At 52.2% G+C, this 22,127-nt stretch overlaps 1 protein-coding gene across 1 annotated transcript in view; it reads left to right on the forward strand.

Moving 5' to 3' along the window:
• ARID3A (AT-rich interaction domain 3A) overlaps nucleotides 1–22,127 on the forward strand; it is a 91,606-nt gene that overhangs the window by 61,873 nt on the left and 7,606 nt on the right. The window contains exon 4 of the mRNA XM_073323927.2: nucleotides 15,079–15,151. Coding sequence (XP_073180028.1) covers nucleotides 15,079–15,151 — 73 coding nt within the window. The remainder of the gene's footprint in view (nucleotides 1–15,078; nucleotides 15,152–22,127) is intronic.

Here is a 22,127-nt window from a genome sequence, read left to right on the forward strand (position 1 = left end):
GGGGTGAAGGCTGTGGGTGCGGGCTGTGGGGTGGGGACAGAAGTAAGAGGTTTGGGGTGCAGAAGGGGGCTCTGTGCTGGGGGGTGGAGCTGAGGGGTTTGGAATGAGGAGGGGGCTCTGGGCTGAGGCAGGGAGTTGGGGTGCGGGAGTGGGTAAGGGGTGCCGGCTCCGGGGAAGCGCTTACCTCGGGGGGCTCCACGGAAGCGGTGACAAGTCCCTCGGCTCGTAGGTGGAAGCATCGCCAGGTGGCTCTGCACACTGCCTTTGCCCGCAGGCGCGACCCCCACACCTCCCATTGGCTGCGGTTCCCAGCCAATGGGAGCTGCGGAGCCAGTGCGCGGGGTAGGGGCAGCGTGCGGAGCCCCCATGGCCGCGCCTCCACGTAGGAGCTGAGGGACTTGTCGCTGCTTCCAGGGAGCTGTGTGGAGCCAAGTAGGGAGCCTGCCAGCCCTGCGCCAACCGGATTTTTAATGGATGCCAGGGTCCTTATTCGACCAGGTATTCCAGTCGAAAACCGGACACCTGATAAACCTGCTCGTAAACCTTTTGCTTCAGCTATTTGGTATTCACTCCGGCTGTGCCATTGGATGACTAGACCACCTGGTGTTAGCTCTGCTCCTGGACTGGATGTGTCCGAAAAAGTTTCAAACAGGAGACTGTCTCTGTGGCTGAATAATCCTCTCTGCTAAGATCAGAAATAAATAAATAAATAGAAATAACGCAAGTTCCTGGATTTGCAGATGTTTTCATGAATTCACAGCACGTATCTGAATGTTCATGAATAAGGGGGAGTGAGAGAGGGTCACATTTTCTAGAATGGGTACATTTTATAATTGGTAAATAAACCACGAACAGATGTTTTAACAAATGGTTAATCAATTGTTAGGGCCCCCCAGGTCAATAGATTGCTTATAACCATCTATACCACCTGCTTATAGCATCTGTTCTCTCTCTGTAGGCTCTCCTACCCTGCTCATCAATGCAGTATCCGTAGTCCTCGTATTAACCCTTTCTAAGCCATACTTAAGGTGTGGTCTGCATAACCCATCAAGTCAGTTCCTTTTTTCACACAAATATTTGCCATTCCGCACTGATGGAGACCTGTGACCCAGAGAGACTAAGGGAGTTGCCCAAGGTCACGCAGGGAGTTAGTAGCAGGTCTCCCAAGTGCCACGCTGGTACCGTGCTATCCCACCCCTTCCCTCCGGGCTGGACACGGTGCATTTTCTGCCTGTGCTACCTGCCTCATGGCAACACTGAGTGGAGGGGAAAACAATGCAACCATTCATTGATCTGCCCGCCCCGCCCCTCCCAACACACACACACACACACTCTGAGCGGTTTGATCATGTGTTATCTGACAGGCCAGCTATCTGACCCCAGCCACTGTATCTGCCACAAACTGGCAGGAAGAGGCACAAGGAGCCAGACCCTCCAGAGAGCATATTGGAGGGAGTCAGTCTGCGAAAGAGACCTGGAGGCAGAGGAAGGTAGCCAGTGGCCCGGGGAACCAGCACGGAGTCTGAGGAAGCAGCCCTTAGCTTCTCAATACGGGGTCCTTGGACCAGAGCCCAGAGTAGAGGACAGGCCTGGGGTCCCCAGCTGACCCCCAAGAAAAGGGATGTAAACTCTCCCCCCGCCTCCATGCGAGGAGGGACAAGGACTGTCGAGTCCAGCGTGGGGCTGAAGGCCGGGGGCAAGGTCACTAGACTACTGCTCCATTGGACTCTCCATTACCACGGAAGGGGTAGGGATTGTAAGCGGCCTGGCTGGAGGGCTGAGTGGTGGGAAAGGGGAAAGCACCGCGGGCTCGGAGGGACCGTCGAGCAGGGCGCCGGAGCGGAAGAGGCTGCTGCACCATGCCTGGCCACGAGGGAGTGCACTGGCCGGTGAGTGACCCCTCTGCCGTTGGGCATGTGAAACTGATGGGCACTACTGCCTATCCCAGCATAGAGGGGAGGGGGGGTGTTGTGGCTGATGCCCAGGACACGGAGTCAGGATGCCTGGGTTCTTTCTATGACTATCGCTGACTCCCGGTTCTTGGGAGCCCAGCCTTAGATCCTTGGGGCTTGATGTTTCAGAGGAGCTGAGCACCTGCAGCTCCCATCGCCTTCAGATGGAGGGGTGGGTGCTCGGGTCTTGTGAAAATCAGGCCCCAGGTGTCTAAATGTGGGCACCCGAAACTGAGACACAAATTTAGAGGCCGCTGTTGAATGTTTGGGCCTTACCCTCTGCGTCTCCGTTTTCCATCCATAAAGTGCAGATAGATGTTATCTCGAAGTGTGGTGAAGCTTAATTCAGTAATGTCCAAAAAGATGCTATAGAAATTCAAACTGTTTATTTTCATTGGTTTCACCAGGTAGCCACGCTATTTGGATAGCCGATGGTATGTACTGTAACTATTTACATATATGTGGACTGAAATTGAGGTCTGTAGCTAAGAACTATTGTTCTGTGAACTGGATGACAACTATGATTATTTCATATCTAACTCTTATGAGAGACCAGCACTGGGGTACAATATCCAGATTACAGGGAGGGGCCTTTGTTGCACGTGTGAGTTTACTTTTCCATCCCAAGAGATATAAAATTTCCCCATAAACTGAAAAAAAACTTCTGTTTGATTGTTATGGAGAAGAGAGAAATTGCCCAGCCTGATTGGCTAATATTGAACTAGTGGCTTTAGATAAGATACCTGAAGGTGCATTTTCAGCCAGTCAGACTGCACATGCAAATGGACACCTCCTGATTGGCTGCAGTTAGCTGTTTTCTTATGCACCTTCCAGGTGGTAAGTAGCTAGTAATTCTTTTTCCGGCTGACCTTTCTGATTGTTTGCCAGGCTTTTGAAGTCCACCGCTGTGATGAAGCGCAATTCTGATTAAGACAATCAGAATTGGTCAGATTTTAGCTTCAGATCTCTGGGAGCAGCCCCCTATGGGTTGTTTTACCTGACCTCACTGCCCAAGTGTGTGCATTTTCTGTTCCCCCAAAGAAAACACAAGGAACTTTTTGCTTAATGCATTTTTCTCCTTGCAAAAGAGGACTGTGACATATTACAGCCCCCCCCCCCGATTATGCTACATTTCCTTCCCTTGTTCATTTGTATTTAAACAGCAGGCTCAGCCTAAAAGGATCCTGCCTCTTAATTCCCATTCTCAAAACCTCTCCTTTGTGTGAAGCAAGGGAGAGCACGTGTTCATGCAGGCGATACAGGTACTTGGTGGGAAGCTGGTTAGTGGTTTTCCAGACGTTGTCCACAACCCCATGACAATTTCATGCTTGATTTTTGCAATCAGAGGTAGAGTGGGGTCTGTGGTCAGTCAGTTTCTTCTTAGATGGAGGTCTGAGACTTTCTACGTGCGCCATGGGGAGCAGGGGGTAGGTTCTGGTCTGATGCAGGCACGCAGCCCCTGTGGGGTGGCATTGGGGACACCTGCCGTTGGACTGCAGCATTTAGCATGGTGTTAATCACGAGACAGACGGGCCTCGGAGACCCAAGGGAGCAAAGCTGCTACAAAGGAAGGCCGTGAAGCCTGACAGACAGGGCACAGGGCGTCAGGAGACATGGGCTCTGGCATCAGTTCTGCCACTGGCCTTGGCATTGACCCCCCCTCCCCACTTCATCCGCCTTGTTTCCTTTGAGGAACATCTCTTGTGAAGTGTCTTGCACAGCAGGGGGCCCTGATCTCCAGTCGGGGGTGCTACTGCCATAGAAATAACTGGTGGGGGGGGGACACCATTCCCCAGTTAGGTGATGAAATCTGATGGCAGGTGAATCCTGTTATAAGGAAAGAGGCTTATAGGGTCACCCTTCCCATGCATGTAACCTTACGCAATTCCGGTTCCCATCTCCTTTGGAAGCGGGATTCCAAGGTCCGCCATGCTGCTCCGAATGGATCCACTGTTGGCGCTCTGAGCCTGCTGTCCTCATGCAGTCAGCATCTGGCCGGTCTATTTTCCACTCCCCGGTGATGTTTTATGGGAGAGAAGGGACTGAATTAACTTGCCGTGGTGCGGAAGCGGCCACATGCTCACAACGGGGGCAGAGGGGGTGGGGGTGAGGGTGAGGGTGAATTCCCCGAGGAGCTTTCTTCACAAGAAAGCAATATGGTGTTAGTAACAATTCCAGTAGCGGGGCAATGGAGGGGAACTTGAAAATCAGCGTAGAGGGGGGAAGACGAGCCTTCAGGAACTGAAGCATTGAAATCAGACCCGCTGGGCTGCTGTGATAATGGCATGAGTCGAAGCAGAAGTGACTGAGTGGGTGTGAAGGGGGGAGTTACTGTGCTGGGTTATCGGTCTCAAACAGCACCGGGAAGCCCCTCCACACAATCCCGTGCCTCCTAAAAACTTCAGGCCTGGTTCTCATGTACATTCAGGCCCCTGTACACTGCTCTGCAATGTGAAGTGGGTGTAACTCTGAGGCCTGGTCTGTACCGTGGGATTGGACCAGAATAACTATGTCAAGGAGGGGATAGATGTTTCTAATTTTGTCTTTTAATCAATATAGTTATCCTGGAACAAGCTCCCAGTGTGGACACGCTTCAGCTGGCATCAAAGTACCTTATATACTAGCATAGCTTATTCCCCTTCCTGTGTAGGAGGAGCTATATTGGGAAACGCACCTTTGTAACTGCTCCCAGTGTCACTAAGTTGTACCACTTTAACTGTGGTTGTATTGCTAACATAGCATCTGAGCACCCCACCCTCTTTTGTGTCTTTATCCTCATAAAGCAGCTCTCTGAGGCAGGGCAGTGCTGTTCTTCCCATTGTACAGATGTGGAACTGAGGCAGAGAGAGGCTAAGTGACTTGCCCAAGGTCATGGAGGAAGTCTGTGGCAGAGCTGGGATTTGAACCCAGCATTCCCAAATTCCAGACTGATGCCACCACCCCTGGATCATCCTTGCTCTTGGTTACTGGCTTGTAAGCCTTTGTGTCTGTGCGGTACATGGGCAAGGGAACGAACCAGGGTGTATCTGGGGAGGACTGCGCTGCAGGATGGTGCTGAGTTCAGGGAGCTGGTGCCAGCTGGAAATGCACAAACCGGGAGGGCACAGCACCAAGCCTGTGAGTCTGAGCCTCTCCTAATCTGCCTAATTGATAGAAGCCCTTTCCTAATTTATTCCCCCACCTGCGAGCCCTGAGATCCCCTGGCCCCACAATGATCCCTTTTCATGCCTCTATAGCTGTATCCGGTCTCCTAGTGTGCGACAGCTGGGGAAGGCCAGGGGTGAGGAGGGCTGTTAAAGAAATACCTCCCACCCCTTAATTCAGCTCATCGACAGCTCTGCTGTTCCCAGGAGGGGTTTCTGGTGCCCCCCTGGAGCTGCTGCAGCTGTTTGGCAATGCCTTGGTCAAGAACTGAATTCAGCTGAGGGACAGGACAGTCCCCTCCACTGCCTCTCTCTGGCTCAGGGCTCAATCCCCAGGCTGCTGAGCACCATCCCCTCCCCAACCCCTTCCCCAGGGAGTGGAGGGCGCTCAGTGCTAGACAGGACCGGTGTGTCGGGAAGGGGCAGGGGATCTGGGAATCGGCAGTGGCTGCTGGGAAATATCCCCAAGTTTCCTGGACTCTTCATTGGCTGGGGCCTAAGATTCCCCGGCTGGGTCAGGAGTTTCCCCGGAGCCATGTCTATTGCATTCCTGCTGCCACCAATAACCACACCCCATCCACTGTCCCCATCACATGCCAAATTCGGAGCCTCCTTTCCCCAGCCAGAGAAACCCAAGCTCTGTTCTCCAAATCTGTCCCCCTAATACAGGAATCCTGGGTTCCCTCCCAACATATAATCTCTGGACCCCAGTCTCCTTTGCAGCTTCTTGGGGGTTGCTGCCCTCCCCTGCCTCCCAGCTCCTTGCTGCCCTTCCCTCCCCAGCCCTGTGCCAGCGTGGCTTGCGGGGGGCGGGGGGAAGGGGGGACGGCGACTTGAAAGCAGTCTGGGCTCGCAACTGGTGTTGGTGATAAAGGCAGCTTCTGACCTTTGCCTGCATCCACTGCACAGAGGCTGGCTGAGCCTTTAACGGACTTCACAGGGAGCTGCAGGTTTTATGGCTTTCTTTTAATACCCTGGTTATCAGTGTGGTCCCACTGATCTCTTCGACAGGTCACCCTGCTCCGGCGCAGAGAGACATGCCAGGCTTCAGAAACTGTGATGTTTGCCCTCTGCACTGTTCCCTTACTTATAAAGCCCACTTAGTGAGCAGCCTTCCCTGCCAGCCAGGGGCAAATGACTCTGGGGGAGGTGGGAGTTTGTCGTTCAAAGGAGCAGCGCCCTGGCTTCAAGTCCCTGCTCTGCCACAGACTTCCCGGGGGACCTTGGGCAAGTCACTTAGCCTTCCTGTGCCTTGGTTTGCCCATCTATGCAATGGCAATAATAGTCCCACCTCCTAGCTGGGTGGTTAAAGTCTGAGAGGTGCTCAGGTACACAGGCATGGGGGGGGGGCAGATCATAGAATATCAGAGTTGGAAGGGACCTCAGGAGGTCATCTAGTCCAACCCCCTGCTCAAAGCTCTTGAACTCTTATTATTTATATTATAGTCATAAGAACGGCCACACAGAGTCGGACCAATGGTCCATCTAGCCCAGTATCCTGTCTTCTGACAGTGGCCAATGCCAGGTGCTTCAGAGGGAATGAACAGAACAGGGCAATTATTGAGCAATCCTCCTCCTGTCGTCTAGTCCCAACTTCCGGCAGTCAGAGGTTTAGGGACACCCAGAGCATGGGGCAGCATCCCTGCCATCTTGGCTAATAGCCTCTGCTGGACCTATCCTCAGTGAACTTACCAAATTATTTTTTGAAGCCAATTTTACTTCTGGCCTTCACAACATCCCCTGGCAATGAGTTCCACAGGTTGACTGTGCATTGTGTGAAGAGGTACTTCCTTATGTTCGTTTTAAACCTGCTGCCTAGTCATTTCATGAGATGACCCCTGGTTCTTGTGTTATGTGAAAGGGTAAATAACACTTCCTTATTCTCTTTCTCCAAACCCTTCATGATTTTACAGAAGCTCTGTCATATCCCCCCTCAGTCATCCCCTTGCTAAGCAGAACAGTCCCTGTTCCAGATCCCTAATCCAGATCCTTGGGAGATCCCACTATTTACGTCTTTCTATTGTGAAAACTGGACATTTATTCCTACCCTTCGTTTCCTATTGTTTCGTTACTGATCCATGAGAGGACCTTTTTATCTCAGGACAGCCTACTTTGCTTAAGAATGTGAGTCCTTGTCAAAGGCTTTCTGAAAGTCCAAGTACACAATATCCACTGCATCGTGCTTGTCCATGTGCTTGTTGACACCCTCGAGAAATACTACTTAAAAACAACGTTGCTGTTAGTTTTTGTGTCTTTTGCTAGTTACTCTTCAAATTCTTTTTTTGGCCTGGCTAATGACACTTGACCTGCCAGAGTTTATGCTGCTTTCTGTTTTCCGTAGTCGGATTAACCTTTCAATTTTTAAAGGATGCCTTTTTGCCTGTAACCGCCTTTTTTACTGTGCCCTTTAGCCATGGTGGTATTTTTTTGGTCCTCTTACTGATTTTGTTTATTTGGGGCACACATTTTGTTTGAGCCTTTATGATGGTGTTTCTAACTAGATTCCATGCAGCTTGCAGGCATTTCACCCTTGTGACTGTTCCTTTTAATTTGCATTTAGCTAGTTTCCTCATTTTTTGTGTAGTTCCCCTTTGGAAGTTAAATGCTACTGTGGTGGGGTTTTTTGGTATTTCCTCCCCTACAAGGATGTTACCTTTAATTCCATTGTGGTCGCTGTTTGTGAGCGGTTGAGCTGTATTCCCCTCGTGGGCCAGCTCCTGTGAAAAGAAAAGGAGGACTTGTAGCACCTTAGAGACTAACCCATTTATTTGAGCATGAGCTTTCGTGAGCCACAGCTCACTTCATCGGATGCATACTGTGGAAAGTACAGAAGACGTTTTTATACGCACAAACGATGGAAAAGTGCTCCACATAAGACTAAATTAAGAATTGCCTTCCCCTTTGTCGGTTCCATGACTAGCTGCTCCAAGAAGCAGTTTTCTTAATTTAACGTCTGCGTCCCATCTTGAGGTGACACGTGCTCAGTCGATATGGGGGTAGTTGAAATCCCTCGTTCTGAGTGGGTTTTGTAGCCTCTCTAACCTCCCTGAGCATTTCACAATCACCATCCTAGAGTCCCCATTGTGATGGACACACACATAGTAAGAGAGAGTCCTTGCCCCAAAGCTCGTCCAGTCTAAACAGACAGAGTGGGAGGGGAAACTGAGGAACAGAGCGGGGAAGGGACTTGGCCAAGCACACGCAGCAGGTCAGGGGCTGAGTCAAGAAAAGTAGCTAGGTCTTGTGTTTCCCAGGCTTGTGCCCTGTGTACTAGGTTGGCTATCTCTTGATTATTGAGATGATAACAGGGGCCATAGTGGTACCTAAGATAGACAGAAAACCCTGTGCCCATCCCCTCTTGTCAGTCAGGGCAGGGGAAGAGGCAGTTCCTTTGCAGACCTACTTTCGCAGACCCTGGGTTAAGACCCTTTGACCTGACAACCCACGTGGCTTCTTAAGCAGCTCCAGATGCCTCTCCAAAGAGGAATCATCCCAGGCAGCCAAGCTGGAGCTTGGGGCCCGGCATATCGGTTACACGGTTAATGTGCTAATCCGCCAAGGCGCAGTCCGCAGCCCCGCAGTACGTGCCCTGCTGAGATACCTGCTGATATTTATAGGCCTGCAGCAGGCCCCGAGGCCTCGGCTCTGCTGGCAGTTGTTCAAAATGATCATTGAGAAAAGTGAGAGGCGCCTGGCACGGCATGGGATTCGGCAAAGCCCGGGCTGCTTCGGGACTGCGTCGCCCGGCACTGTGCACCCAGCCTGTGGGTGACCGGGACATATATGTCAGCACTGCAGGGGGCCGGGGCGCTGCAGCCCCTGGATCTGCATCCTGGACGGGGTTGTGGGGGGGAAGATGCCTCTTGGGGGAGAGGAAACAACACAGGGATTCTGGGTTCTTCACCTTCCCCCTCAAAAGTTTGTTGGATCCTGATCTCCTGTGTTGGTTCCTGGTGGGGCTGCTGCTCTTCCCAGCTCCTCCCTTCCATGCCAGCTCTGGACCTGATCCTGCCAGCCCCTGGTCTGATCCTGCAAGGAGTTAATGTCCCCTGGCTGGCGCTGAGTGCCTTCCATGAGGAAGCGGAGCACCTCCCTGGGGACACTCCGGACCTTGGCGGATCAGGTCCTGTGTTTCTGCAGTTGTGTTCAAAGCTGCATGCCCATGAACGTACCCCACTGTGCTACCCTGACCGAATCTGCTGTCCTCGTGCCCTGCCAGATGTGCAGCCCACACCCCAGACCTTCTGCCGTGCAACCAGCGTAGAGTCATTAAACGTGCCTAATGGCCCTGCGCCCGCTGCCTCTCTAGATTCTCCGTATTGTTTAACGCATGTCTGTAGCGTCGAGGGCCATGTGGCACCTGACACGGAGCGCGGACACAGCCCCCACCCTGAAGAGCTAAAGTGACAGAATGGTGGAGGTGAAAAGAGAGAGAGACTGAGAAAGGGATTAACAGAATAAGGCTATTAACGGTGTAGCATACTTGTTCCTAGCTAGCAGCGGTAGTAAGCTGTTACCTAAGCTGGTCACAGGTTTTTCCATTGGAACTCTTCTGGGATTTCAACTATAAATAAACCTTTTTATGAAACGTGTGTCGGCTTTCCACACACGCACATTAAAAATGAACACCTCAGAGCCAAAATATTTCCATTTTTTTCTATTTCAATGAAAAGTCAGAACCGTCAACGAAAACAGCGGGAGAATTAGGTTCGGTTGAAATTTTCCACAGCAGCCAAGCCGTACTTTCGAAACAGTTCTGCTGTTATTCTCTGGGGGTTTCGTTTCTGTTCTGTGTCGGTTCTTAAATCATGCTCATAGCCGCCGAATCTGAGCACTTTCCCGTCATGCATTATGCGGCGTGACTCACATCTGTCACAAGTCGCTCGTTTTCTCCTCTACTCCCTTGGGAGAGAAGCGCGTGCAGTGGAGAATCTTGTTTTGGTAGGGTTGGCTTTTTTTTTTTTTTTTTTTGCTATGGTTTAGGTGTCAGGAGCGCTGCCGGCTTGCAGCCTGGTTGCTGGGCAACTCAGCAAGCTCACCTGGACCTAGTGAGCGCCCTCCAAATGGTTGTGTTTCCTGACGGGGCTAGGGAGCCAGCGGTTTGCTTTGGGAGGCTGCTCAAGGCGTAATGAGCCTGCAGCTGCTCTCGCTTCCACTTCCTGCTCCAGTCCTTGCTCCCAACCCAGTTCCTGCTGCACCCCCAACCTCTCGGCTCCCAGCTCTGACTCTCGGCTCCATCCAGAACTGTGATTCCAGCTCACCCTTCAGCTTAGGCTTGACTTCTGACTCCAGTTCAGTGCGATTCCTGGATCTATGCTTGTCATCACTCCCACAATCACCAGGCGAGATCCCGTTCCACCCACTAGCTAGACTACCCATGCTCTGGGAGGCCAAAGAAATTCACCTTGCACTTGGACCAGAAGGTGGGTGGTTCTTGGCTCCTTGGGGAGTTCACTCCGTTGTCTCCCGCACAGGCGAACTCTGCCCGTGTAGAGCGTTTCCATATTGCCATTGGGGCACATGCAGAGCAGTCGTTAAAGGAGGACCTGACACGCTGGTGGGTGATGCACTGGCAGTAGGCTGATGCAGTGGTTGCTTCTCTCTCTAACTTGTGAAGCAGCCTTCGCTGTATTTCACATGCACTTGCCCTTTAATCAGTCCATTCCTCCGACGGACGTGTGGCGATAATGATTATTAATCGGATCCGCGTCGCCCATGCAAAAACTCAAACCAGCATCGGGATCCAGCTTCCAAAACGCGGTTAAGAATTTAATGTGGCCTTCAATTCTTTTCCTCCCCAGGCCGGCAAGGCCTGCTCTCATAAATCACATCTGGAATGTGCTCTGCTGTCAAACGATGGGTGTGGTCCCAGGAGAAAAGCTGGTGCGAGTATAAATTGAAGACTACATAGAGGCTGCATTAGAAGCCTTGCATAGATCTTCCTGTCACAGCTTATAAAAACATCCCCCCGTTGTATATTGCTAAGACTCCTTGCAGCATGTAATGCCCTGTACCTTGCTTCATTAATCTTGTCCGGTTTACAATAGCATTAGCGCCTTGTATTGTGTAAGGCTTGGATGTGGGGGTGGGAAGAGGGCGTCTTGCATCAAAGGATCCCTTTACAGAATGGAGGGGAAGGGGCTTCTGTCCCTAGGGTCTCATCAAGAGCGAAATTCACTGTCGTGGGAGGTGTTGGCTGTAAGATGCTTTGTAAATAAGATCAGTAGCTTCTCCAGACTGGATCCAAGTTATAAAAAGTGGGGGCTTGCGGATACTAAGAGCCCCGGTGAGCCCATTGGGATGCTCTTTGACAAAATACGGGGCACCATAACGGAGTGCTTCAGGCAAAGCAACATTCCTGTATCCTGAAGGGGCTGATGAAAACTTGTGCCAGCCAAGACAGTCCAAGTTAATACTGAACTCCTGCCTTGGGACGAGGTGAATTCTTTAATGCCAGGCCGTTTGTGTGACACATGAAAGGATAGGATAGGGGACTAGCCTGGGCCATGGGAGGCCTGGGTTCAACCTACAGGTTACCAGCAGGATTCAAACCTGGAACCTGCAGCAGTAAAAGAGAGCCGGTCTCCTGCTTGAGCTAAAGGAGTAACTCCAATAACTGGTAGTGGCAGGAGACCACTATCCACTAGCAGAGGATGCAAGACACATTCAGTTAGCGTAAGTTACAATCCCTACTGGTATTTGTATTGTGTGTAATGCCTGGAAGCACAGTCGTGAACCAGGACCCCACGGTGCTAGGTGCTATATGCAAACAGAACAAAGTGATGAGCCCTGCCCTTTATACACTAACAGAAACATGAAGTGAGATAATGGCCTTTATTGGACTAATTTCTGTTCAATAAAAGGGATTCCCTCACCCAGCTTGTCTCTCTAATATCCTGGGACCAACAGGGCAACAGTTACATTGCATTATGCACTAATAGGAACAAGTGTCCTAGGGGGTATCTTTATTGCCCCGTCTAGGTAGTTGAAGCTCTTTGGGGCGGACCCAGAGCCCAGATCTTCAATGGGAATTAGGTCCCTAAATCTCTTCGAGACTCTCTGGGCCCAGGTCATTGTGTCTTGCATGCTGTACTCAGAAGGCCAGCAACGCTTTACGAATAACAGAAAAGGATCTGGGTTCTTGCTCGGGAGATCTGGGGCTGTGGTTTTACAGTGACGTTTTCAGTCTCTGAAGGGTTCAGAGTGGGTCGGACGGAGGTGGTGGCTCAGTTTACTTTAATGTAGCAGACTTTTGGGGTTGTGTTAGAAACGGACAGAGGGGTAAAGGTCCCACCAGCTGCTTTAAGTGACTGACACTTGCTGCACGGGGAGAGGGGGAGGCGAATATTAATAGTTGAGGCATCACTCCGACACCCACGTGTTCAGCAGCTAATGAGCTTTACATGCACCGAAGATTTGCTGCGTTCCCTCTGCCGGCTCACAGGCTTCCCTTCCTGCAAACAACTGCTCAGAAACTCTTGCATAAACCCTGAAGGAAACAGCTTTGAAAGGGGATGGATCTCTGTGCTGTGTCAATGCACCCACTCCCTTGCTGGCTTTACAGCACAGTCTGCTGCGCTGTATTGTTGAAGAAAAGGAGATTCCAGTGCCCAGCTTAACAAAGGATCATCCATAATAACTAGCCTGGCTGAGTCCCTGAATGCACCCTTCTCCGTGGGACCTCATCAGGGGAGCTTTGCCATGCAAATGTCTGGAGGCTTGCTGCTGTTCTAATTGCTGCTGCTGTTAGATGTAGGGTAGTAGCGCCCAGCTGCCCCAGTCGGGGATCAGGACTCCATTGTGCAGGGAGCTGTACGTGCATCTAACATAAGATGCTTCCTGTCCCAAAGAGCTTACAGTTTGGATATGTTGATTTCTGTCCCCTGTCTTGGTAATTGGGATTGTCACATAATCATCTGGCGCATTTGCCATTAAAGAGACAAGGTGGGTGAGGGCATCCCTTTTATAGGACCAACACCTGTTGGGGAGAGAGACAAGCTTTCGAGCTCCACAGAGCTCTTCTGCGGGTGTCAGCTCACAAACCACAGAAGTCGGTCCAATAAAAGAGATTCCCTCGCCCTCTCTAATACCCTGTGACCAACAGTGCTGCATACGGTTAAAGGTGTGTGTCTGCCCAGGGCTTGCTTTGCTGACTGCACAATCTGGAACCGTTTCCAGTTAACCTACCGTCTTTCAGTCTCTTTAAAGCCGCAACGCAGCTGCAGGTCATGACATGCTTGCTGCCTATTCTTGGAGAGGAAGCGTTTCTGCTCTTCACCTAAGCCGTGCAAAGTGTGTGCGAGGAGAGCATGTTAATTACAGAGAGCAGGGGTCATGCCACGGTGCTTCAGCTGTTAATGTATATCAGCTCTGCCAGCAAGCAGCAAAATGTTAATGGCTGCCAGGGCTACTGCACCCGGTGATGTCCCACAAAGCTGTGCAGCAGAATGGCTTTCGCCTCCTTCCAAAGAAGGACTTGATTGCATATGGGACTGAGTGCTGTGGCCCCGATCCTGCTCCCATTCTTGCAGCTAAGCCCGTTCTTACGGTTGGGAATTTCAAATCCCTACGGTAGTCAGGCGCCCGACTCCTGAATTGGATTCCCGTGTTGTTTGGGCACCTAACTCCATGATGCTCCAGCCGAAGAGCCTGGCAGAACTGAAGCCCAAATGACTGCTGCCGTCCCAAGCAGACCCCAAGGCATATCAGTGCACCACACGTTCAGCCTGGCTTAGACGTCAAGCTCTGTAGGCCAGGGGCTATGCTGCCCCTCGTACATCGTCAGCCCCTAACACACAGCTGGGGATAACCACCCCCACCCCCGGCCTTGTATGAGGTTTCTGTGAGTCTCTTGGAGCGGTAACCTGCCGTTGTCAGAATGGACCAATCTGATGACGTTATCCCGGGAGCTATCTATGGTCCCCATTACGATAGCATTGTCACCCCTCCCAATCTGTACAGGCTTTATTCTCCCAGCTCTTCGGTGAAGTGGGGCATTATGGGAACCGTTAGTCCCATTTTATAGATTGTGATCTGAGGCACGGAGAAGCTAAGTGACTTGACCAAGGTCACATGGCAAGTTTGGTGGGTCTTGCCCACATGTTCAGGGTCTAATTGATCACTATATTTGAGGTCAGGAAGGAATTTTCCCCCAGGTCAAATTGGCTGAGACCCTGGGAGGGTGGGTGGGGGGGTTCGCCTTCTTCAGCAGCACGGGTCACTTGCAGGTTTAAACTCCTGTAAATGGTGGATTCTGTAACTTCAAGTCTTTAAACCATGATCTGAGGACATCAGTCACTCAGCCAGAGGTTAGGGGTCTATTTCAGGAGTGGGTGGGTGAGGTTCTGCGACCTGCGATACGCAGGAGGTCAGACCAGATGATCACAGTGGTCCCTTCTAACCTTACAGTCTGTGAGTCTTCCAAGCCATAACAACCAGCTTAACCACTGGGCCACGTGGTGGAGATGCAGGTAAAGAAGCATGTGTTCACCTGCAGTTATCTCCTCTTCCCCCTTCTAATCACCGCTCCAAACCACAGCCATGCGAATGGTTCAAAACTAGCAAGTATTGCACGCTTCAGTGTGGCCGTGCCTCGAAAGGGAGCAGCATTTATAACCCTAGTCGCTTAGCTGGAAAACCTAGAAGCTAAAGGAAACCGGGTGGGTGAGACGGCGACCTGGCTGCGTTTCAGGACTCCGCTGTGTGCAGCCTCCCCCGTTTCACCACCTCCTCTGCTCACCAGCTGACCCAGCAGTGGCGCTGATGTGTCTCTTATAATAGATGATCTGCCGTGTTTCCTACCTACTAGGCCAAGTGCCATCCAGTGTGTTTAACTTCCTCCGACACAGGGCGGGCTGGGCAGTGCAGAGCCAGGCTCTCTGGGCCCCTCCCTACGGGGGACGCTCTGACGTGTGGGTGTTTGTCATGTTCTCCCACCCCGGGTGCCTTGCGAGTGATCTCTTCTCTTCCTTCTCTGTGCACAGTTGTACGAGCTGGATGGCGATCCCAAGAGGAAAGAATTCCTGGACGACCTCTTCAGCTTTATGCAGAAGCGAGGTGAGCCCTGCTGTATTGTCCTGGCAAGCTTGCACTAATGCGCGTGTGTGGTCCCTCGCCACCTCAGGTGAGATTCAGAGCTCGATGAGCCCCAAGTTTTATTTTCTTGCTTAATATTCTTGCCTCAAGGAGAAAGCTGTCACCGGCCTAATGTTTAACGTGAACCACTCCGCGCATGGGGATCAATCCTGCTGCATTGAAATGGGTGGCACCTCTGTCCCCACTGACTGACTTTCAGTGGAGCAGGATTCGGCCCCTTGCTCGAGTGGCTTTGCTTTCTTGACTTTTCATCCTTTGGGTCTCGTTTTATCAAAGCCCTGCTTACGACTGTGCATTGCAGTTTGATAGTCTGCCATCACTGCTTCTGGGCAAGCGCCTCTCCCTTCTTAAATGGGGTTTGTTTCCTTATTTCCCACCCCGTAGTAACAGAGACCCTTGCCTGCCATGCACGGATGCAGCATCCTTCATCTGGTCACTGAGCAGCAATTTGCTTCCATTGTCTCTTCTGCCCATCTATCCCGCTGTGCATCTCTTAATATTTTTGAGTGGATGTGATGCTGCATCAGAAACTTTGCTACCAGGGTTGATAAGTGCCTGCTAAAATCCCTTTTCCTCCCTTGCAACTTTGCTCCATGGGTAGAATCCACAATTTCCAGCCGCTCCTTCAGAGCATTGATGTGCTTTTCAAACTTGCCCTTGGCTTGCAAGCAGGGAGCTGGTGCCTTCACACTGAGCAATAGCAATGAACTGAGTCAACACAGCAAAGCGACTTGGTGGCAAACGCTGTGGAGTGGACGAAAAATCCGGGCCAATTATTCTCAAAAGTGACTAGAGATTTTTTCGTGCCTCCTTTTTCAGAAGTGCTAAACTGGCCACTCTCTGAAAATCCGGTCCATTGAAGGTGTCTCAAGTCAGGCACCCCAAACTGCTCGTCACTTTTACAATATCTAGGCCTGTGACATTAAAGGGCACTGTCAAGTTAAGAATATATATATATATTTAATTCCTTTCTTTGATACAAAAACACCTTGGATGATTAAATCTGACAGAGTTTGAGCCATTCTAGCTCATTTTCGCCATTTATGCTGGTTGGTTTGTTCACTTCCTGCATTTCTTCACGTGGACAGTGGAAATAGACATGCCAGTTTCACTTTGCTTATCAGGTTTGAGTGGCTTTCTTCTCCTGGCTCCTTTTGAGGGAGCCTGGCCCTGCAGCGGTTGGCTTGTTAACCCTGCTTCCGCTGGCCTTTCATTTTGGGGTAAAAAAAAAAAATCGTGGGAACCTTTCTGCAGACCGTAAAACTTCACAGCACCACAACCCCAGCAGTTTTAGTTTTTGCCAAACCCTAAATGTGGTCCAAATTTGGCTCTGCTTCAGCAGAGTAGATCTCTGCACAGGGGCGAAAGACATGCCCATTCAGTGAGGCTACTGCAAGGCATCTGTGTCACTGAAGACTCACTTAAGCTGTAAGGACAAGATCCTCAGCCCGTATAAATTAGCTGCGTTCTGCTGACCTGACCAGTATATACTAGCTGAGGATCGGGCCCCCATAGAAACCAGTGGGGTTGCTTCTATCCTACACCAAAACAAGCAGTGACCATACATGAGCATAAGCCCCCTTGAGCCCCATCTACACTGCAGAACAAGCCTTGGGGGGCGAAACTGGCCCTAGAGTAACTTCCCCACACATCCAAGCCAGAACACAGAGCAGAGCTTTAGGGTGCAGCCTTGTGGGAAGAAAATCTAGTTTTCCTCAGGACCTGAAGCCAATATTTCTGGGTTTGGGGTTGTGAGGGCCTTCCAAGACGTTTGTGTCAACATAGAACTGCTGCTGGTGCAGGAGAGAGGATCAGCAAGGATCATATGGGGAAGGGGAGGGGGATCAAGGGAAGGCTTCACGGTGAAAACAGTGCACCGGCCCATCCTGTGTGGGATGGGAAAGCCGAGCAGGATGTCTTGTGGCACATAAGGAGAGGCCTATGTGTACAAGCTCCGAGACACATCATGAGAACGTCCCCGTCGGTGCATGTGACTCAGTGCTGAGGGGCTGGTGACTTGCACTGAAGTAACGCACGTTAGTATGCGCCGCTGGCCTCTACTGGATGGAATCTGAACTGTTAGTGTGTGTGTCTTAGGCCCCAAGCTGCTCGCAGGTTACAGAGAGTCTCCTTTAGCCCAGCCTGTGCCGCTGGAGCATGAGGATCTGAATTCTACCCTGGGTGTCACTGTGACGTGCTGCCTGGCTGTAGCATGCAGTGTAAGGATAGCCAGGAACTCACAAGTGCCCCTGGGTTTGGGATAATATCTTGCGGGGATAAGCTAGGGCAAGTGGGGGTGGAAAACAATAGACCAGCTCATGGGGGCCTGAAGTAGAACTCGAGCGTGTAAGGTTTTGGGGTGAGGGGCTGTCCTCTTGGTCCGTCTTTGTACAGCAGACTGGGACTCGTAGGTGCTCGGGTAATGCGGGGGTGAGGGAATGTTGATCCCAGCTGGTTTCAAACCTTCCCCCTTGAGAGGGATGGTTGCAGGACCGAGGCACGTTGGGTGCGAGAAGCCGAGGGATGGTTGCAGGACCGAGGCACGTTGGGTGCGAGAAGCCGAAGGATGGTTGCAGGACCGAGGCACGTTGGGTGCGAGAACCCGGTCCCCATCTCACAAGCAGCAATGGGTCAGGGAGGAGATTTCCAGCCAGCCGATTCAGAGATGCAAAAATGAGTCTGCAGCTGTGTTTACAGTGGCCGAGGGGGTGGCTGTTTGCCTCGGTGGAGGGCTCAGGTTCCCAAGGAAAGCAGATGGTGGTGCTGCTTGCGTGGGGCCTTTTGTCAAGCAGGCAGCCTCTAGGAAACGGGGAGGGGGAAAGAATCGGCCAGGCGCTTTCCCGAGTTTACTCATTCCATCCTCTGGGTCCTCTCCCAGCCCCTGGCACTTACACAAACAATGTGGTCGGCAAGGTGTGGGCTCTCCTCGACTGGGGGAGGGAAGGGAGGAGCCCCGGCGAACGTGGGGCTGAAATCAACATGCTTCCAAGGCAGGAAAGGTCCCCTCCGGAGCCAAGTGGCTGGAATTCGTGGAGGATGTTGTTACTGTGCGCAGGAACCTTGGAAAGCTGTTCTCGGAAGCTAATTTCCCACAGAGAACGAGGATGCAGCCTTGAGCATCCGAGTCCGAGGGAAAGCTTTTTGGGAGCATAGGTGGCCTCTAAACAACAGGGCTTGTCCGTCTGACCAAGCGTCAGTTAGGAGGACAGGGTCTGATTTCATTCTATAGTAATTAATACTTGATGTAACGCTCTTCATCGGTGACTGTCAAAGCTCCTGAAAGAGCACGTTTTCCAGAGGGACCGGGGGGGAAACGGAGGCACAGAGTGGCTGTGACTTTCCAGAGGGTCACCCACAGGCCTCAGCCAAGCCAGGAACAGAACTCAGCAGTCCTGACTCCCAGCCCCGTGCCCTCACCACTCAACCGCGCTGCCTGCCGAAACCGCCGTGAGGAGGGTGCTGAAAGCAGACGGTGCAGATGTGTCGGCAGAATATAGTGGAGAACAATGCGAGGTGATGAACAGCCGGTGGGCAGGCTGAATTTATGCGGCAGGGGTTATCCTGGAGGGCAGATGGCTGGTCTGAGCATGAGCACTGAGCCTGCAGAGTAAATTCACGCCTCTTGGAATTGCCTAGCAAGGCTGCAGCTGTGAATGACAAGATAGAGACTCAACGCGAGACCTTTGTGTTTGACCCGCTTGGGTCTGCCCACACTGGGCCTTGCCCTGCTCAGAAATTACACCCAGGTCCCCGGGAAATATGTTTAGCCTCGTGGAGGTGCCAGCAGTCTCAACACAGCATTGCTTGTGCACGGTCAGCAAATAACAATTGTGCTTCATGCAACGCGTAGGACAAGCATGGCTGGGGCTGATCAATGGCAGACAGCCGCCATAAGCTGCTCCCAGCAAACAGGTGTTGACCGTCAACTCCAGTGGCAGGGGCCTCTTCCGGGTTATCCGCCCGGGGATCAAAGCGAGGGCAGGGGGGCTCAGGACTGCGGTGAGAAGATGAGGGAGACATTTCAGGCCGAGCCCCTTTTCCTTGTCGGTCTGCGACTGCTTAGGTGAACTCTTTCTGCTCTGGTGCAGTCCCTGTGGCAGGCATGAGCAGCGAATGGACAGGGCCGGATTCAAGTGTAGGGACCACAGGCCCTTGCCTAGGGCCCGGGCTCCCGGAAGCACGTGATGAGGTCCAAAATCTCAGCCTTCAAGGCACCCACCAGATCATCTAGTCTGACCTCTTGTGTAGCACCGGCCGCCAGCACCTGCCCACAGACCGAGCAATGGGAATTAGGGCAAAATATTACAGCCCCCAGGAGACTAGACTGTGAGGTGCTACAGGCAGAGGATAGGGTGTTCATGGTGCCCGAGGCCCCTGTAATGGCAGGGAAGCAGTTAAGTGAGATGTACCCCGATAATTCCAGCAAGTGACCCACACTCCCCACGCTGCAGAGGAAGGTGGAAAATCCTCAAGGTCATTGCCAGTTTGACCTGGGGAAAATTCCTTCCCAGCCCCACGTATGGGGATCAGTTCGACCCTGAGCCACGTGAGCGCCAGCCAGCCAGCCTTAACATTGCTAGCAATCTTAAGAGTTGAAAATGGCACCTGAGTGTATCTGACCCAGGGATGTCTGCCTGAGTCTGCAGACAGCCTGAACCAAGAGGTGGGAACTGTCCCATTCAGCCTTGCGCTGAGACCTGCTGCCTCGCCCAAGTAGGGGCAGGGCTATGACAGGTGTGAGGGTGGGGCCATGGGAGCTAGGGACTTGGGCTGCAGGCTGGCTGCTGTTCATGAGGGTTCAGAATAGCCTGGGGTCCTCTGAGACCCTCCCCAGTCATCAGGTTTCAGAGCCTGAGCTCCAGCCACACCCTGAACATCTACGCTGCTATTTTTAGCCCCGCGTGTCCAAGTCAGTTCACCCAGGCTCTGAGACTCGATGCCACGGGTCTGTTTTGGCCGGGTAAACGCACCCCAGAAGCCCTCGGCTCCTGGTTAGGGCCAGAATAAGTGACCAGATTTTTAAACGAACATGGCATGTTCTTTTGAAAATCTGACCCGTAAGGTTAAAACACTGAGCTAAGTCTCAGGAGATCCAGACTTCATTTCCAGCTCTGCCAGAGTCTCCCTGTGTGACCTTGAGCAAGTCACGTAATCTTCCTTCCCCGTCTGCAAAATGAGGAGGATGAGCCTGTTCGATCTTGTCTGTCTAGACTGCAAGCTCTTTGGGGCAGGGACTGCCCCGTGCTCTGCTCTTGGTCAGTGATGGGACCCCGATCTCTTACGGCCTCACGATGCTACCGCCGTATAAATAATCTCTGTTGCTGACAACGGCTACAACTGAACAAGGGCTCAACCGTGATCGGCACCATTTCAGTAGCTGTGGTTTAACAACACCCCCCCCCCCCCCGGCCTGTTTCCCTTCTTCCGGGTAGCGGCCATAAATTAGCAGCATCACCACAGGGTGGGGATTTTGTTTCCTGGTTTTAAAAAGGCAATAAATCAATAACGGAAGAGGTGGGAGAGGAGACATCCTCATTGGCTTCCTCCAACTTCAGACTTTGCCACCTCCCTCCCTCCCCCACCCTTTGCACCCTTCCCCTCTACAATAAACCAGAGGTCAAGACCCCCACTCCCCCACCCCGGCTTGTCTGATTGAATCATTGGCATGATTCTTCAGGCAGCTATTGATGAATGGATGTATTATAGCCCAGCCCCCTCCCTGAATATATGTGGTCCCTCTGTCTCTTTGTATAAACATCCTGTGTCCGTGCTCCCCCCTCCAGTCCCCCCCTTCCAGTCTCGGCCCCAGCTCTGCGCTAAGATGGGAGGTTCAGAATGATACTGGCTGGAACTAGGTGTTTGCTAAGTGTAGCATTAAAGCTGGTCACGTGACTTATTGCCCACGATTGTTCTATGGGTGGGGAAATTTATCCACAAACCGAGAGAGAGAGAGAGAGAGAGAGAGAGAGTGTGTTGTTTGGCTGTCATTGTGGTGGTGGTTTTTTTTCTTTGATAAATATCTGTTCACAATTGCTCAGTGGATTGTTTTTTTCCAGCTTCCGATGGGGGCCTGCCCCTGTGTTCGTAGCATGCCCCTTCAGAATTGGCTAGTTCAATCCAGGGACCACCTGAAGTTCGATTCTTAGACCGGGCTCTTCACCCTAATGTCCGAGCGCCTTCCAGTCGTGCATGCAACTGACACCCCTCCCATAGTGGCTGTGACGCGTGGGCAGTGAAGTTGGTCGTTTCGGGGGGTTTTTTTAATATACGCGTTGCTCTGTGTCGATGGTCGCGACGGCTGGTCACAGATAACACGCCTGGCGCTTGGCGTAGAAGGTGGGGAGGTTTGGGATGGGCCGTTGTTCCTGGGGCAGCTTGTGCCAGTCCGGGACCAGCCACCGCAGACGTTTAGTCTCTAGCACAGCTGGCTCGGCTGCCGGCCCGACTGGACGACGTAAGACCAGCGTCTAGTGCCAGGATGCCCTTTGGCGCACGAAGGCCCAGCCCTGCTTGCGCTGGGCTGGATTCCACCCATCATGCCAAGCTGTGAGGAGCTGGACTTAGTGCATGGAGAGACAGAGGGCTGGGCTGGGGCGGGATCCTCTCCCTGGTGCCCGTGCACCATAAGGCAGCAGCCGCGCTCCCACCCAGCTGCTGCTGCAGCCGCGGGATAACAGTGCCACCTCCTTGGGATCGGGAGTCGCTGGTTGGCCCAGGTTAGCCACATCCCAAGGACATAATCCAAACCCCAGTAATGTCACGGGCAGCTTTCCCCCCCTGACTTCCGTGGGCTTTGGATCAGGTCCCCATTCTCCTTCCCTCCCTTGCGATGAGCCGGGATACAGCCAGGCGCCAGGGAGCTAGGTTCAGTGGCATGCAGAGGTTGGGGATCCCTTGCATGGGGTCCTAGAGTCATCCCCCCCAGGCCTTTTGCTGA

The sequence above is a fragment of the Lepidochelys kempii genome, chromosome 25, assembly GCF_965140285.1.
Source record: "Lepidochelys kempii isolate rLepKem1 chromosome 25, rLepKem1.hap1, whole genome shotgun sequence".
Taxonomy (NCBI): Eukaryota; Metazoa; Chordata; order Testudines; family Cheloniidae; genus Lepidochelys; species Lepidochelys kempii.